We start from the raw sequence: 15,916 nt of genomic DNA on the forward strand, positions 1-15,916 counted from the left end.
AATTTTTTAAATGGAACACCCTATATATTTTTGCACATTCTAATAACTTAATAATAACTTTTCGAATAACTTTTTCAATTTTGATTGTAGAAAAAAACGTTTCAGACAAAAGTTATATGGTTTCAAGGGGAACATGAGACAGTGCCATTAGTTTGACCTTGAAGAGTCAGCTGAAAGTAACGTGAAGGTCACCTCCAACTTTTTAAATGGGACACCCTATATGCTTTTGCATATTCTTGTAGCTCATCTCGAGAGCTTTCCAAAACACTATAATTAAGTTAGTTTTCATTAAGTACTTTCCGAGTTATGAGGCTTGAAGTAATTTCTTAATTTTACATAAACCATAAAATATCTGGTAAAATATTCATTTTTCGATTATCTTACCTTAATACTTTTATGTACAAAATAATGAGAGGAATCAATTGGTGTAAAGAAAACACATAATTGTTTCGAAAAAAAAAATGTAATTTGCAATTAAAAATTACATATTTTTTCTTAAAAACAACTGTATGTTTTCTTTACACCAATTGATTACTCTCATTATTTTGTACATAAAAGTATTAAGGTAAGATAATCGAAAAATGAATATTTTACTAGATATTTTATGGTTTATGTAAAATTAAGAAATTATTTCAAGCCTCATAACTCGAAAAGTACTTAATGAAAAAATGTTTAATTATAGTGTTTTGAAAAGCTCTCGAGATGAGCTATAAGAATATGCAAAAGCATATAGGGTGTCCTATTTAAAAAGTTGGAGGTGACCTTCACGTGACTTTCAGCTGACTCTTCAAGGTCAAACTAATGGCACCGTCTCATGTCCCCCTTGAAACCATATAACTTTTGTCTGAAACGTTTTTTTCTACAATCAAAATTAAAAAAGTTATTCTGGGTGATCGATTAAAATGGGACACCCTGTGTGTGTGTGCGTGTGTGTGCGTGCGTGTGTGTGTATATATATATATAATACAATTATAATGTTTCAATCACGGTATTCTTTTTAAAGCCTATCTGGTTGTGTAATATAATACATTAATCATTATTTTTATCACATTTTTATACATAAAAAAATTTTTTACGCTTCTCGCTACCGTCATTGCCTCTGACAATTAAAGTCGCACTATTTCTCTACTACAATTAGAAACCCACAACTAATGTAAAGATTTGTTTATTTAGGTACCTGTATGATACAGAGATCATCACAAGCGACCCGCAAGATTAGCACTGTACACACAGAAAAGAATAAAATAGTATGCAAGTATGTTCAAATATCCAATACATACAAGAAAAATATTAAAAGGCAATCTCGAGAATTAAAATTATATTTATAGTGAAAATTATTTTATCATGATTATTAGATATATTTTCTTGATTTATTATAATTTTTCTTAAGATTTTTTTATCAAGTTACAAGTTGTTTAGAAATACTAATTGTTTTACTTGCATAACTCACATGAAAATATTACGAGAAGATTTACGAGAAGATTTATGAGAAGATTATATCATAACATAAATTACAATATTTTACCCTTAATGCAAATTTCAAGTGCCTCACAAAAAAAACACAAGTAAATATCTAAATATAATTTAACATTGTTAATATATGCTATATACCTCAGTTGATGTAGCTTGACGCGCTGTAGCAAATACATGTCTCAACATAACTGCTTGTGTTTTATTTTGAGCTTGTTTGTTATGTTGTATCACTTGTTGCGTTTTCTGAGGTTTGACAGTTGTCACGGTGCGTCCACCAGATTTACTGGTTGTGAATGCACCATCTCCTCTTGCGAGTAGACTAGGTGGTGGTTTTAAATGAGCTTTTAATTGATCTCTATTTGGTGAGCTTTGTATGACCTAAAATAATACCATATGTTTCTTTATTTATCAATGTGCAAATGTTGCACGCTTGATAAGTTTATAATTTCATAATATCATATATATATATATATGTGTGTGTGTGTGTGTGTGTGTGTGTGTGTGTGTGTGTGTGTGTGTGTGTGCGCGCGCGCGCGCGTGTGCGCGTGTATGCATGTATGCATGTATGTGTATGCATGTGTGTATATGTGTGTGTCTGTGTGTGTGCGTGCGTGTGTGTGTGTGTAATGTAATATAAAAGACGTTATGAAATTATATATATATATATATATATATATATATATATATAAATATATATATATATATATAAAATTGTCGTTTGGATATTAAGTTAATTTACCGCTTGACATATCTGATAACTGCGTTCCAAATTGACAGCACCTGGAGGCTCTTTTGTAGAACTTCTTGATCTATTTCCTCCTTGTTCTTTATTGTTTCTGGAGCTTCTTTGGCTGCTTTGATTAGATACGCGCGATGGTCGCGATGAAATTGTTATCGATGATCCGACATATTGCTGCTGTTGTTGTTGCTGCTGTGGTTGCTGTTGTTGATGCACAGCAGCTGCAATTTGTCGAGATTGAGTTGAAGCAGCAGTCTGATGTTGTATAACAATTGCATTCTGTGCACGAGTCTGAGATTGTATTCCCATTGTAGTTGATAGAGTATTTTGTACTTGACTTTGCGTCGCAATGGCATTCTGATTTACATTATTGCATGTATTATTGTTTTGAGTATTTATTTGGGTGATGGTATCCTGTGTTCGTATCATATTTATTTGCGCGGTAGTAGTTTGTTGAGGCTGCGCTGAGATTGTAGGCGAGTTATTTGTGAGTAAAGATGTAGTATCTTGCTCTGGATTAAAACTGGTTTGTACAAATCTGATAGATTGTAATTGTGGAAATGTGATAATCGGTGGACTTTGCGATTGCAAGCTCTTCATAATGCAGCTGTTTCCTGGCGTACTGATGGCCAAACCATCTGATTGAAACGTAGTTCCTTGAACAACCGGTAATTGGATACAGTTAACAGATTCTACATTGGTATCCGTATTAATAAATTGTTGTGAAGCAGTGGTAGAATCGGTTGTAGAAGTTTCGCTGCATTCATCCTGTGTTGTTACTGTAATGTTAGCTGCTACAGATCCATCAAGAGCAGCTGCCACCAAAGGCCAAGGTACTTGCAGCTCCTCTTGTGTCTTTGAAAAAAAACAAGAAAATAAATTAATAAAAACATTTGGTAAAACATTAAATATTCAAGAAAATTAATATTAAACTTATCTACTCTATCAATTTTTTTTCACATACAAGTGACTAATGACTTAGTGCAAACAAACTAGTGTCTTGTTTCTTATTTATGCTTATGTATTAAATTTTAATCTCTCCTATCTTCCTCTTTGAACAATTTGATTTGTATAACTAATCTAAACTCAAATTTAGATTTTCAATTGACAAGTTGCTTATATCGAAAAATTAGCTACTTTTAAAATAATATATATATATTTGCAATTTATATAAATTACCACATATAATTAATCTATATGTGTGTGTGTGTGCATACTGTGTATATGTATGTATGTTATTTTAATCATATTTACTTACTCTATTATTATTATTGATATTATTAATGGTTGGATCTACTGTCCAACTGCATTCTAACATTTCAGAGCAGACATAATTATTTGCTTCTCGAAGAGCTTCATCTTCATTACCAGCGTTTACATCTGATCCCCTAGCATCTTCAGTTTGTCCAGATACTTGCGGTTCAGTTACTTCTGCATTGTTTGAAGTCATTTCGATTCCCTCAAGAATAGGATATATTATTTCTTCGGGGCAACCCGAAATTTCTTCATACATTTCGCGCATTTCTCCTCGTACCTAAAGTATAATTAATATTAATCTTTAATAATAACATATTTTTACTTTTTGCAAAAAATTGTCGAGATTACCAACATATTAACAATCTGTTAATAGCTCATAGTGTATTAAAACTCTTATCTACCTCGAGTTCATGAATACGCTGTAAGGTTTCACTATCAATTTCCATTCCTTCCGGAATTTGTGATTCACTATCTGTTGGATTTTCATGCGAAACATGTGCTGTTTCAGTTTGATCATTGCTCATCAAATTAGTATCCTCTATAATAATATCTGTTGATCTAACTTGATCTTTCGGTGATGAGCTTTCAAGGATACTTGTAGTTTCGCAATCCGATATCTGATAAATTTGATTGTTAGACATTTGTGAAATCTGTTCTTTTGAGATTTGATCTATTTGATCTATAGATGTTTGTGATATATATTCATTGGATAACTGTGAAATTGATTCTCCAGACGTATGTGACGCACGTTCTACCTGTTCATTAGATCTAGGTGATGAATTACCATCAGGCAACAGTACAGTGTCTTCCTCTAATGTTTCAATTACATTATTCTCTGCAGGCTGCAAATTTTTCTTATTGGAAGAAAAATCTGTTTCTTCTTCATAGACATTCGAGATGTTATCTTGACAAATTTGGCTTGCAATGTCATTAGCTTCAATTAAATCTTTATTCTCGCAAATATCTGCGATCTGGTCGATTTCTTCCGTTTTACTTTCATGAACATCTATTATTTCTACAGGATTCACTTGCATGGAATCATTTAAGTGTTTCTCATCAGTCAAATTATCTGACAATGTGTTATAATCTAAAGCCATTAAATTTTCTTGCACTTCTTCAGAATTAGCTAAACTATCAGAATTCTTTATGTTAATTTCGGTCTTGCAATTAGTATCGATTTTATCTCCTGTCATTACAATAGGATAAACATGTTCTGCAGAAATATCCACATTCGATTCCAAACGAAGTCTTAAACTTGAACGTGTTACTGCACCACTAGAACGTGACTCGGTAATATAATGGAGAGTCGATTTAAGTTTAGGCTCTCGTTTCTCTCCCCATATTGGCTCAAAATGTTTCACTTTCCATGGATCTAGCTTATTTTTATCTCGTTCTGCTTCCATTTTCAGGCGTTGTTGATTTTCTGGAGTGAATTCTCCTTCTGCTAAACGTTTTCGCCATTCTAAACAAGCTCTTGCAAAAAATTCATTGTTTAATCCAGAGATTGCAGCATCCTAATAATGACAGATAACAGAATGATTTTTAATTTTTAACAAAAAATACTTAAAAAATTTCTAAATAGTTTTTCAGTAACGGATACATATTATGAAGTACTAAAAAATTTTAGAAAATACCTGTCTATCTACAGCAGGCAAGAGTTGTGCGAGCTTTCGTTGATACAGTGGAGGTAAGCCTTGAAATGTATGCCTATTTAACAAAGCACGTAAGCTTGTACTTGCTAATATGCTTGCTGGAGATTCCAAATCTACAAGACCAGCTTCTAATTGTGCGGTTGCTGACAATCTCTTCGTAGATCGTCTACGGCCTGATTTCAAGCTAAATCCAGGTAAACTAGCCAAAACTTCTCTCATTGTGGCAGCAGGTTCTTCCGCTGCTATTTTTATATAAAATATGCATTATTGAGATTATACATTCAATTATCAATTATTAAGAATATCACATGTCATTAAAAATAAAATTGTCTTTTACAAAATTATTATCTATTTTATATATAAGAAAATAAAATAAATTGTCTTATAATAGTTTTCAATTAATTATACAATAAAAATCAGCATTATTATATTACATTGCAATAATTTATATTTATAAAAAATATATTTATTATGCTTCAAAAAATACTAAGTATCATAATTAAAAATTTATTTTAAAAACATTTATTTTAATATATAATATATAATATATAATACTAATTATGACATAATCAGACAATTCAGCATAATTTATTACATAAAAGTAATATGTTAATAAATATATGTGCATATATAAGTCAGTTACTCTATAACATTTTTCCCTATTTCTTTATTTTACATTTTGCTGCTTTTATTTATTATTATCTAACACAAAAATAAAATAGTAATAAATCATAATACAAAATAAATAATTAATTACAAGAAGAAGACTATTTAATAAATTGGCATGATTGTATCTAAAAATAATTTTTATAATGTATATAAATGTAATACTAATGTAATATAAGAAATATATATATATATATATATATATATATATATGTACACATATATTACCCTAGTAAGTAGTATATAAGTAGTATTAGAATGTAGTATTAGATGTATACATATTGTATTAACAAATTATACATGTAATAAATCAGTAGAATTGTACATTTTCTTTTATATGCAATACTAATGGTTTTTTTTATGAAAAGAATATAAATTATATAAATTGATTCATCATAAAATTTGCCATTCAATATTAATGCATGAATTTATCATATCGTTACTTGAAAAATATATTACAAATTTCCCCTTCTTGTGATATAACAAATAAATTTTCAAAAATTATCTGTAATAACACTTTGCTCCGTATAAGAAACAAAATAGAGATAAAAATAAACATGTCACAGTATTATAATTACCAGTATTGATGTGCTGTACATTATTAACCGGAGATGGTGGATCATTTGATGGGGGTGGAGGTAATGGTTTGACAACAATTCTAGGCAATGCGCGAGAATTGCCCGCTGCTATTGTCGTGTTCTTTCTACGCCTTTTGGCTTGCTGTCGTAACGCATGTTTAATAACTTTCTTACTGTGCACCATGCTAGAGTAACCGGAGCAGCCTGGGATAGTTTCGCACCCTTCACTTTTGCCAAGCTCCACATCTGTGTCCATGATAGTACCTAAAATTTTGACATCGTCGACAAACGAAATGTCAGGGCACGCGGTGTAAGATTGCCGTGGCATAGCGTTAAATTATACACAGATACTTCCGTTCGGCGCATTCCATCCTTCTTCTTAGATATTTTAAATTTACAAATTTGTAAGTGTTCTATTCGTCGTAATATAAACATAACATCTCTATCCTTCTCTTTCTTTTTCTCACCATTGGCAACTGAATGACATTCTTATCAAACTTCGGTCGAGATACGGTATGTAAAGTCTTGGAAAACCGTTTACGTCATTTCGCTTGAAAGTTCGTGTATCTACGAAATTACATTGAGCAACAAAATGTTATAACTCTCTCAATTGCATATTATAATACTATTCAGGAAAATGTAAGAAAGCTTCCGCTTCTTTCGACCATACTATATTTACATATTTATGCCGCGGAACATCGTCAGATCGTCACATAGGTGTATACCTCATTGTGTATATTTACGACGTAGAACACGTGATGTAACATGAGGGGAAGATTAGAACCAGGAGACCGAACTACATCACCGAGAGAAATAACAAATTTTGTGGGCTTTTATCCTTTTCGAGGCGCACTGCGCATAGTCAATGGCCGGGCTGTGTTCCAAAATTCACTGCCAGTACTGAAAATCTATAGTGTACGTCACGTAAACTATAGATTTTCAGTACTGGCAGTGAATTTTGGAACGCAGCCCCGGGTGGCACCCGATTGACCACGTCGCCAATTGATCAATTCCAAATAGAACTCTCACATGGGGCATATTGTGCGGAATGCGTAACAAATACAACCAATTGTAGATTAGATTTTCCGTTGTACACTCTAATAAAAATGTTAAGAAGATTTGCGATTGGTCTTCGTAACCTACGCGTCTCGAAAAGTATGCATCATGGGGAACCGATGCTCTGCATACAAGTATGTGTGAAGCGGAATGTGTGCAATATTTATAAAGTTAAAAAGATTGAAGTATATATTTACTTCACTTTTTTTAACTTTAAAACAGTACATGTGTTCTTCCCTGGCGAAAATAAAATGTAAACCGAGCATTAACAAAGCATGAATTGGAGAGTAAATCTAATATAAAGCGTCGTCTACAATGGGAGTAATATCGGTGGAGTAAGGCGTAAGATTAGGAGTAAGCGAATGGTTTTTTTCCATTTCGCCTTATTACACCGATAAAACTGTCTTACTTCCTACGAAATGTATATAATAAGATGTCAGAGTAGGAAGTAAGGCAGTTTTATCGGTGTAGTAAAGCGAAATGGAAAAAAACCATTCGCTTATTCCTAATCTTACGCCTTACTCCACCGATATTACTCCCATTGTAGACGACGCTTAAAGCGGCGTCTACAATGAGATTTTAAGGAGACTTAAGGCGTAAGACTTAAGAAATTGACCAATCACAGTCAAGTATTAAGAGAATACTCGACTGTGATTGGTCAATTTCTTAAATCTTACACCTTATGGCTCATATTCTGAATCCTCTTTTATCGGTAAAAGTGCCTCTAAAAGTGGCATATAAGCCTTCTGATTGGCTACAGGCCGCTTTTAGGAGCACTTTTATCGATAAAATAGGATTCAGAATATGGACCTAAGTCTCCTTAAAATCTCATTGTAGACGACGCATAACGGAAAAGTGACGGAAGCGTAAACGAAGCTATTAAAAGGCGTAAATTGAAACATCGGAACGTAAAGAAAGCGGCTATTAAGTGTTAGAAAAGCGTTAACAAAGCGTCATCAAATTCTCCGACAAGCGTGAACGAAATATCCTTCAAATGTAAACGGAGCGTCATCAAACTCCTTAAGGAACGTAAACGAAACGTTATCGAACTCTCCGACAAACATGAATGAAATATCTAATATAATTTTTAAAGAATGAAATGTCATCAAACTTATTGGCGAATACGAATGAAATGTTTATACTCTACTATATTTATACTGTACCGTTAATATTGCACTTTACATTTTAAATAGGTAATAAACGGATTATTTTCGTTTATTCGCCAGACATTTACTTGTCCGACTTATAAAATCAATTTAATATCTGAAGCTCCTGCATCGAGATCAGAAATGAAATTGAAGTATATCTTTAATCTTATTTGTTACTCTTTGTAAACTTTATATAATTTTCATAACTAAACTTAAATACGAGAAAGATAGTGCATCGCACGTCGCGTAACGGTAAACGAACGAACTAACAGATCCTTGCGTGCTCGCGCGAAACTTTGACGTCCTTAAAAATATTTCTTTAAATTGTTAAAGTGTAAGGAAAGTATTTCATACATGTTTTGTGCAGTGTTTAAGCGTTGAAAAAATGTGGGTGAAGAGTTTCTAAAATGTCAATCATTGAATGTACGGGAACCCTGGCAAAAATGAGACGTTTCATGAACGTTTGTTTGGCGTTTACATGAACGTTTGTGGAAGTTCGTCGAGAGTTTAAAAACGATTAGTAAAGAGTTTGTAGAACAAAAATTGCAACACTGCAGCGTTTGAAAGACGTTTGTACATAGCGTTTTTGAGAGTTTGCATAGCGTTTACATGGCGTATGCAAAGAGTTCTTTAAACATTTATAGATCCTCTATTAAGTGTTTAATTTCTTTGGAAACTGCGTGCATCCTCTATTAAGCGATTACCCGACAAAAACAGTACGTGAAATCCACGTTATTACCACGTAGATTAATATCGTTGAATCCACGTGGATATTCAAGTGGATAATCCGCTCAAAAACGGTACTAGAATCTACGTGGAATCTATGTGAAAATTTCATGAACTTTCGAGACATATTACTTTTTTCATTTTTGATAAGTGAATATCTTGGACATTTATAAAAGTATATAAATACACTCGGCCATAAGAATAATTTTATTTTTATTTATATTTTATTTTTAATATACGCAATAAATAGGCTATCTCCCATTTATCCGTTTAATTTCAAATAATCTGTTCCATATTCTGAATCCCAACAAGCGATCCAGATTATTAAACAAATTATTTTAAATTAAATCAGTTTATTAAATTAAACTGACTAAAGAACCGTCTACAATGAAAATAATATCGGTGCAGTGGACGGTGGAGTAAGACTAAGAGTAATGCGAAATGGAAAAGAATCATTCGCTTACGCCTTACTCCACCGTCCACTCCATATTACTTCTATCGTAGACGGTCCTTAAAAGAAAAAATAAACTTCGGATCGTGTTAGTATCAGTTCTTTATATACACTTTATGACGGAAAGTTGAATACGAGTTAGCTAATTTGATGCAGCGCCGCATAGCGGCAAAGCGAGGAAGCATATTCTATATACATATGTACTATTACATTTCTTAGGCGTTTCTTAGGCGTTTCCAAGCCGTTTGTGTAAACGCCGTACAATTCGCCACATTGAAAAAGTATTTGCTGAAAGTGAAAAAACGGTATTGGAAAAAGTGTTTGTTAAACGTTTGAGAAGTCTGATAGTAAACTCTGTACACGAAGATGTATCAACGTTTACTAAACGTACTCTGAAAAATGTTACCTCAGCATTGCAAAACTTTCATGTAACATTATATAAAGAGTTTGTAGAACAAAAATTGCAACACTGCAGCGTTTGATAAGCATTCAAAACCCAACAGCGTTATGTAAGTGCTCTTACAAAGTTTGAAAAGCATATAAACTCTCAGAAAACCCTCACTCAACGGTTGTTAACGCTTTATAAAGTTTCTTATTTTCGCCAGGGAAGCGTATTGGAGTGCTTCGTTTACATTTTATGGAGCGTTTAGGAAGTGTAAATGAAGAGTTTCTAAATGTCAATCATTGAAGTGTGTGGGAAGCGTATCGGAGTGCTTCGTTCACATTTTATGGAGCATTTGGGAAACGTAAAGGAAAACATCAAATATTAAAACGTAAGGGAAGCGTAACGGAATGCTTCGTACACACTTTATGGAGCGTTCGAGAAATATGCATGAAGATTTAAAATCGCGGAGAGTTAATGGGAAGTCAATGAAGCTTCTAAGAAGCGTTTATTCTGTTCGTTTATGCTTCTTTGACACTTCGAGAAGCGTTTAATTTTCACTAGGGTTAAGGCCATGTTAAGGACGATCAGTGATACCAGTAGGCTCACTATTCAAAAAAATATTAATTAAATCTATTATTAATTTTGTATTAATAATAATTATTTTATAAGAATTTAGTTAAAATTAAAATTTAAAGTTAAAATTTGAATATTAGTACCCATACAGCACAACAAGATTGCAGAAACATTGTGGCAACGTTTTATTGCAATATTGCAACGTTGCATAAACGTTATAAAACGTTGCTGCAAGATTACAGCAAGGTTGCAGCAACTGTAAAATGTCCGCTTTCAGAAATATTAATACGCAACGTTGTAGCAATATTGCAGTAAAATATATATGTAATATTACTTTAGAAATGTACCAGTATACGATCGGATTGAATTTTTTCTGCTTAATATTTTTCGCGTGAATTTTATGTACATTTTTTCTTTAGCAAACTATCCGCTGTTACTATCGGTCTTAAAACGCATCTCAAGCTGAAGCTAGAATAGCAATCACATAAAATTTAATTATATTATTGTACTATTTTAGCTTTAGCTTGAGATTACATTTTAAGACCGACAATAACGGCGAGTTTGCTAAGGGAAAAATAATATATATAAATTCACGCGAAAAATATTAGGCACAAAAAATTATACAATTATTTTACATACACCAGAATATTTTAATACGTGCAAACGTAAATGAATTATTTCCCATTTACCCATTCAATGAAGAAAAATCCCCGACAAAAACAGTTACGTCACATCCTCGTCGAATCCACGTATTTTACGTGGCTTACGTGGATGCAGATTTATCCACGAATTATCTACGTGGATACAACTTTCTTTTTTCATTATTACATCGAGGTACTTTATTCTCGAAATATCAATGTAGATTTCATGTGGATATTTCTATTGAAATTATGATTAATCATTCAACGACTCGGTAATATTGTAATGTTAAAAGATATTTTATTAAAATTTTTCAATTGTAATTTTGTATCTGAAATATTTCAGAAATATACCTGCATCATGTTTTTTATAATATTTATAATATTTATATTATAATATTATAATATTTATATTTTATATAATATTGTATTTGCAATATTTCTGAAATCTTTCAGAAAGATAAAAAAGTTTGCTAAAAAAAAGATTATATCTGTATGTTTCTAAATATGTAATAGTACATATGTATATAGAATATGCTTCCTCGCTTTGCCGCTATGCGGCGCTGCATCAAATTAGCTAACTCGTATTCAACTTTTCGTCCTAAAGTGTATATAAAGAACTGATACTAACACGGTCCGAAGTTTATTTTTTCTTTTAAGGACCGTCTACGATAGAAGTAATATGGAGTGGACGATGGAGTAAGGCGTAAGCGAATGATTCTTTTCCATTTCGCATTACTCTTAGTCTTACTCCACCGTCCACTGCACCGATATTATTTTCATTGTAGACGGTTCTTTAGTCAGTTTAATTTAATAAACTGATTTAATTTAAAATAATTTGTTTAATAATCTGGATCGCTTGTTGGGATTCAGAATATGGAACAGATTATTTGAAATTAAACGGATAAATGGGAGATAGCCTATTTATTGCGTATATTAAAAATAAAATATAAATAAAAATAAAATTATTCTTATGGCCGAGTGTATTTATATACTTTTATAAATGTCCAAGATATATTCACTTATCAAAAATGAAAAAAGTAATATGTCTCGAAAGTTCATGAAATTTTCACATAGATTCCACGTAGATTCTAGTACCGTTTTTGAGCGGATTATCCACTCGAATATCCACGTGGATTCAACGATATTAATCTACGTGGTAATAACGTGGATTTCACGTACTGTTTTTGTCGGGTCTGTTTAATATTCTGAATCCCAACGAGGGATCTAGATTATTAAACAAATAATTTGTTTAATAATCTAGATCCCTCATTAGGATTCAGAATATTAAATAAATCAAGTCAGTTTATCAGAAAGTTAACTGACACAAGACAAGAAATATACGTAATTACTACATTAGTCCTTTGTAGGCCTTATATCCACTTTAGATGAAAATTCGAATGAGTTAGTTAAGTTTGGTGTCGCCACATAGCGGCAAGTAAAGAAACACATGTTATACATTTTCGCTATGTTAAAATGTTGCTGCAACATTGCCAAAGTAAAGCGTCGTCTACAATGGCCGTAGCATAAGGTTGTAAGGCCGTAGTCGTAAGAAATTGACCAATCCCAGTTGAAGTTCAGGAGAATAATCAACTGTGATTGGTCAATTTCTTCACGACTACGGCCTTACAACCTTATGCTACGGCCATTGTAGACGACGCTTCATATTACAAAATAATGTCTGCAATATTTCTGCAGCATTACACTGCTAATGTTGTAACATTGCAGCAATGTTGATGCAAGCTTCTGTGCTGTATGGGTATTTATACATATTTAGAAAGTAATTCAGAGGTTTTAACCCACAGAAAAGTATATAATAATGGATCCTTAATATTAATAATTATTTGGAAACGATGGCAAAAGTGGAAGAAGATTTGATCGTTATTTAAATTTTATTAAAACTTTGATGCCTCTTCAACCTACACTATCCTATGTCTTGAACAACACTGTACGATACGCTTACTAATACACATACATCAGCGTTTCTTTCGCCAAAAATTGGATTCGGTGTAAAGGTGGAAGCACATAAAATTGCATAGGCGCATAACCATAAGCATAAAGAAATTGATTGGTCCACAAATATATGCATAAGACAATGAACCAATCAATTTTCTTATGCTTATGGTTATGCGCTCCTGCAATTTTATCTGCTTCCCCCTTTAGAGCCCCGGCACACAAAAATACGTAAAGGGTCGTCTACAATGGCCGTAGCATAAGGTTGTAAGACTGTAGTCGTAAGAAATTGATCAATCACAGTTGATTATTCTCCTGAACTTCAACTGGGATTGGTCAATTTCTTACGACTACGGCCTTACAACCTTATGCTACGGCCATTGTAGACGACCCTTAAAGGCCATCACACACAAAATTGCATAGCTGCATATGCATAGCATAAGACCATATGGACCAATGAGCATCGAGTATTAAGTCGCCATATTGACTTACATAACATAATATTCGATGCTCATTGGTCCATATGGTCTTATGTTATGCATATGCAGCTATGCAATTTTGTGTGTGATGGCTTTTAAGCAGTAAAACGTAGTCAGTAAGGAAATCGACCAATCGGAATGCTTACTGACTACGTTTCACTGCTTACGTTTTTTTGTGTGCCATGGCCTTAAGGCTGATGGTAAGACAAAGACTTAAGGCATAAAACATAGTCTTAAAATTATAAGGCAGCCATTCTGCTCAGGCCCTTATAACAATCGTATTGCCAATCTGAATAATCAAGTATCAACGAGTGACGAGTACTAGTATACAAAAACTGCCAATAAGTTAAAGTAAAGAGGAATAGTGATAAAATACTCTGGCAAAAATGAGACGTTTCATGAATGATTGTTTGGCGTTTACATGAACGTTTGTGGAAGTTCGTCGAGAGTTTAAAAACGATTAGTAAAGAGTTTGTAGAACAAAAATTGCAACACTGCAGCGTTTGAAAGACGTTTGTACATAGCGTTTTTGAGAGTTTGCATAGCGTTTACATGGCGTATGCAAAGAGTTCTTTAAACATTTATAGATCCTCTATTAAGTGTTTAATTTCATCTTTGGAAACTGCGTGCATCCTCTATTAAGCGATTACCCGACAAAAACAGTACGTGAAATCCACGTTATTACCACGTAGATTAATATCGTTGAATCCACGTGGATATTCGAATGGATAATCCGCTCAAAAACGGTACTAGAATCTACGTGGAATCTATGTGAAAATTTCATGAACTTTCGAGACATATTACTTTTTTCATTTTTGATAAGTGAATATCTTGGACATTTATAAAAGTATATAAATACACTCGGCCATAAGAATAATTTTATTTTTATTTATATTTTATTTTTAATATACGCAATAAATAGGCTATCCCCCATTTATCCGTTTAATTTCAAATAATCTGTTCCATATTCTGAATCCCAACAAGCGATCCAGATTATTAAACAAATTATTTTAAATTAAATCAGTTTATTAAATTAAACTGACTAAAGGACCGTCTACAATGAAAATAATATCGGTGGAGTGGACGGTGGAGTAAGACTAAGAGTAATGCGAAATGGAAAAGAATCATTCGCTTACGCCTTACTCCACCGTCCACTCCATATTACTTCCATCGTAGACGGTCTTTAAAAGAAAAAATAAACTTCGGATCGTGTTAGTATCAGTTCTTTATATACACTTTATGACGGAAAGTTGAATACGAGTTAGCTAATTTGATGCAGCGCCGCATAGCGGCAAAGCGAGGAAGCATATTCTATATACATATGTACTATTACATTTCTTAGGCGTTTCTTAGGCGTTTCCAACCCGTTTGTGTAAACGCCGTACAATTCGCCGCATTGAAAAAGTATTTGCTGAAAGTGAAAAAACGGTATTGCAAAAAGCGTTTGTTAAACGTTTGAAAAGTCTGATAGTAAACTCTGTACACGAAGATGTATCAACGTTTACTGAACGTACTCTGAAAAATGTTACCTCAGCATTGCAAAACTTTCATGCAACATTATATACAGCGTTTGATAAGCGTTCAGAAAGCATTCGAAACCCAACAGCGTTATGTAAGTGCTCTTACAAAGTTTGAAAGCATATAAACTTTCAGAAAACCCTCACTCAACAGTTGTTAACGCTTTATAAAGTTTCTTATTTTCGCCAGGGCTTCCGATAAGGCATGGGCAACTTTCAAGTTTTCGGATGCAAAAATAATAAAATCTACAGAGATATCTATTTTTGCTCTTACAACATCAGCAATGGATTCATATTGATATATGCCATCTCCTCTCTCTCGCATTTTGATGTAAGCCTTCCGATATTCTGTGACATGACTCAGCCGATCTTACTATCTGTAGAAATAGATTTTATATCAGAAATATATATTTATATAGCAAAAATTATATATTAAATATTACTACAGTCCAGAAAATTATAATATACTTAGCATAAAACTGATTTTTTATACAAGCTATAAAAAAAATTCTTCTATATTTTTTACTTTTATTTTTTCACAAGAAATTATTTTGTCAATTATAATTAATTGGATTACATATATTACCATCTTTTTATATAAATTTTATTATTATATAGTTTATTA

General features: G+C 32.6%; 1 protein-coding gene and 1 long non-coding RNA gene across 15 annotated transcripts in view; one reads left to right on the top strand and one right to left on the bottom strand.

Annotated features, from left to right (window-relative positions):
• Asx (transcriptional regulator additional sex combs) overlaps window positions 1-7,173 on the bottom strand; it is a 12,546-nt gene extending 5,373 nt beyond the window's left edge. Inside the window, exons 1-8 of one of the 7 annotated variants that reach the window (XM_083088228.1) lie at window positions 7,036-7,173; window positions 6,833-6,932; window positions 6,366-6,629; window positions 5,104-5,363; window positions 3,871-4,983; window positions 3,471-3,746; window positions 2,213-3,067; window positions 1,612-1,851 (exon numbers count right to left, since the gene is read on the bottom strand). In XM_083088228.1, coding sequence (XP_082944354.1) covers window positions 1,612-1,851; window positions 2,213-3,067; window positions 3,471-3,746; window positions 3,871-4,983; window positions 5,104-5,363; window positions 6,366-6,621 — 3,000 coding nt within the window. In that variant the 5' untranslated portion in view covers window positions 6,622-6,629; window positions 6,833-6,932; window positions 7,036-7,173. The other 6 variants (XM_083088229.1, XM_083088225.1, XM_083088226.1 and 3 more) reach the window with 6 other exon arrangements.
• A 2,063-nt stretch (window positions 7,174-9,236) lies between these two features.
• On the top strand, window positions 9,237-15,719 carry LOC145965409 (uncharacterized). Of its 8 annotated transcripts, none has more exons than XR_014436701.1 (5): window positions 9,237-9,285; window positions 9,966-10,255; window positions 10,335-10,519; window positions 15,117-15,386; window positions 15,465-15,719. It is a non-coding gene; the product is annotated as an uncharacterized LOC145965409 (long non-coding RNA). The 8 variants fall into 8 exon arrangements; XR_014436700.1 differs by lacking the exon at window positions 9,237-9,285 and adding an exon at window positions 9,347-9,369; XR_014436698.1 differs by lacking the exon at window positions 9,237-9,285 and having other exon boundaries at window positions 9,803-10,255.
• Window positions 15,720-15,916: the final 197 nt, after the last annotated feature.

This window comes from Camponotus vicinus, unplaced genomic scaffold (genome assembly GCF_025532165.1).
Source record: "Camponotus vicinus isolate PSW18456_S1 unplaced genomic scaffold, iyCamVici1.0 SCAF_14, whole genome shotgun sequence".
Classification (NCBI taxonomy): Eukaryota; Metazoa; Arthropoda; class Insecta; order Hymenoptera; family Formicidae; genus Camponotus; species Camponotus vicinus.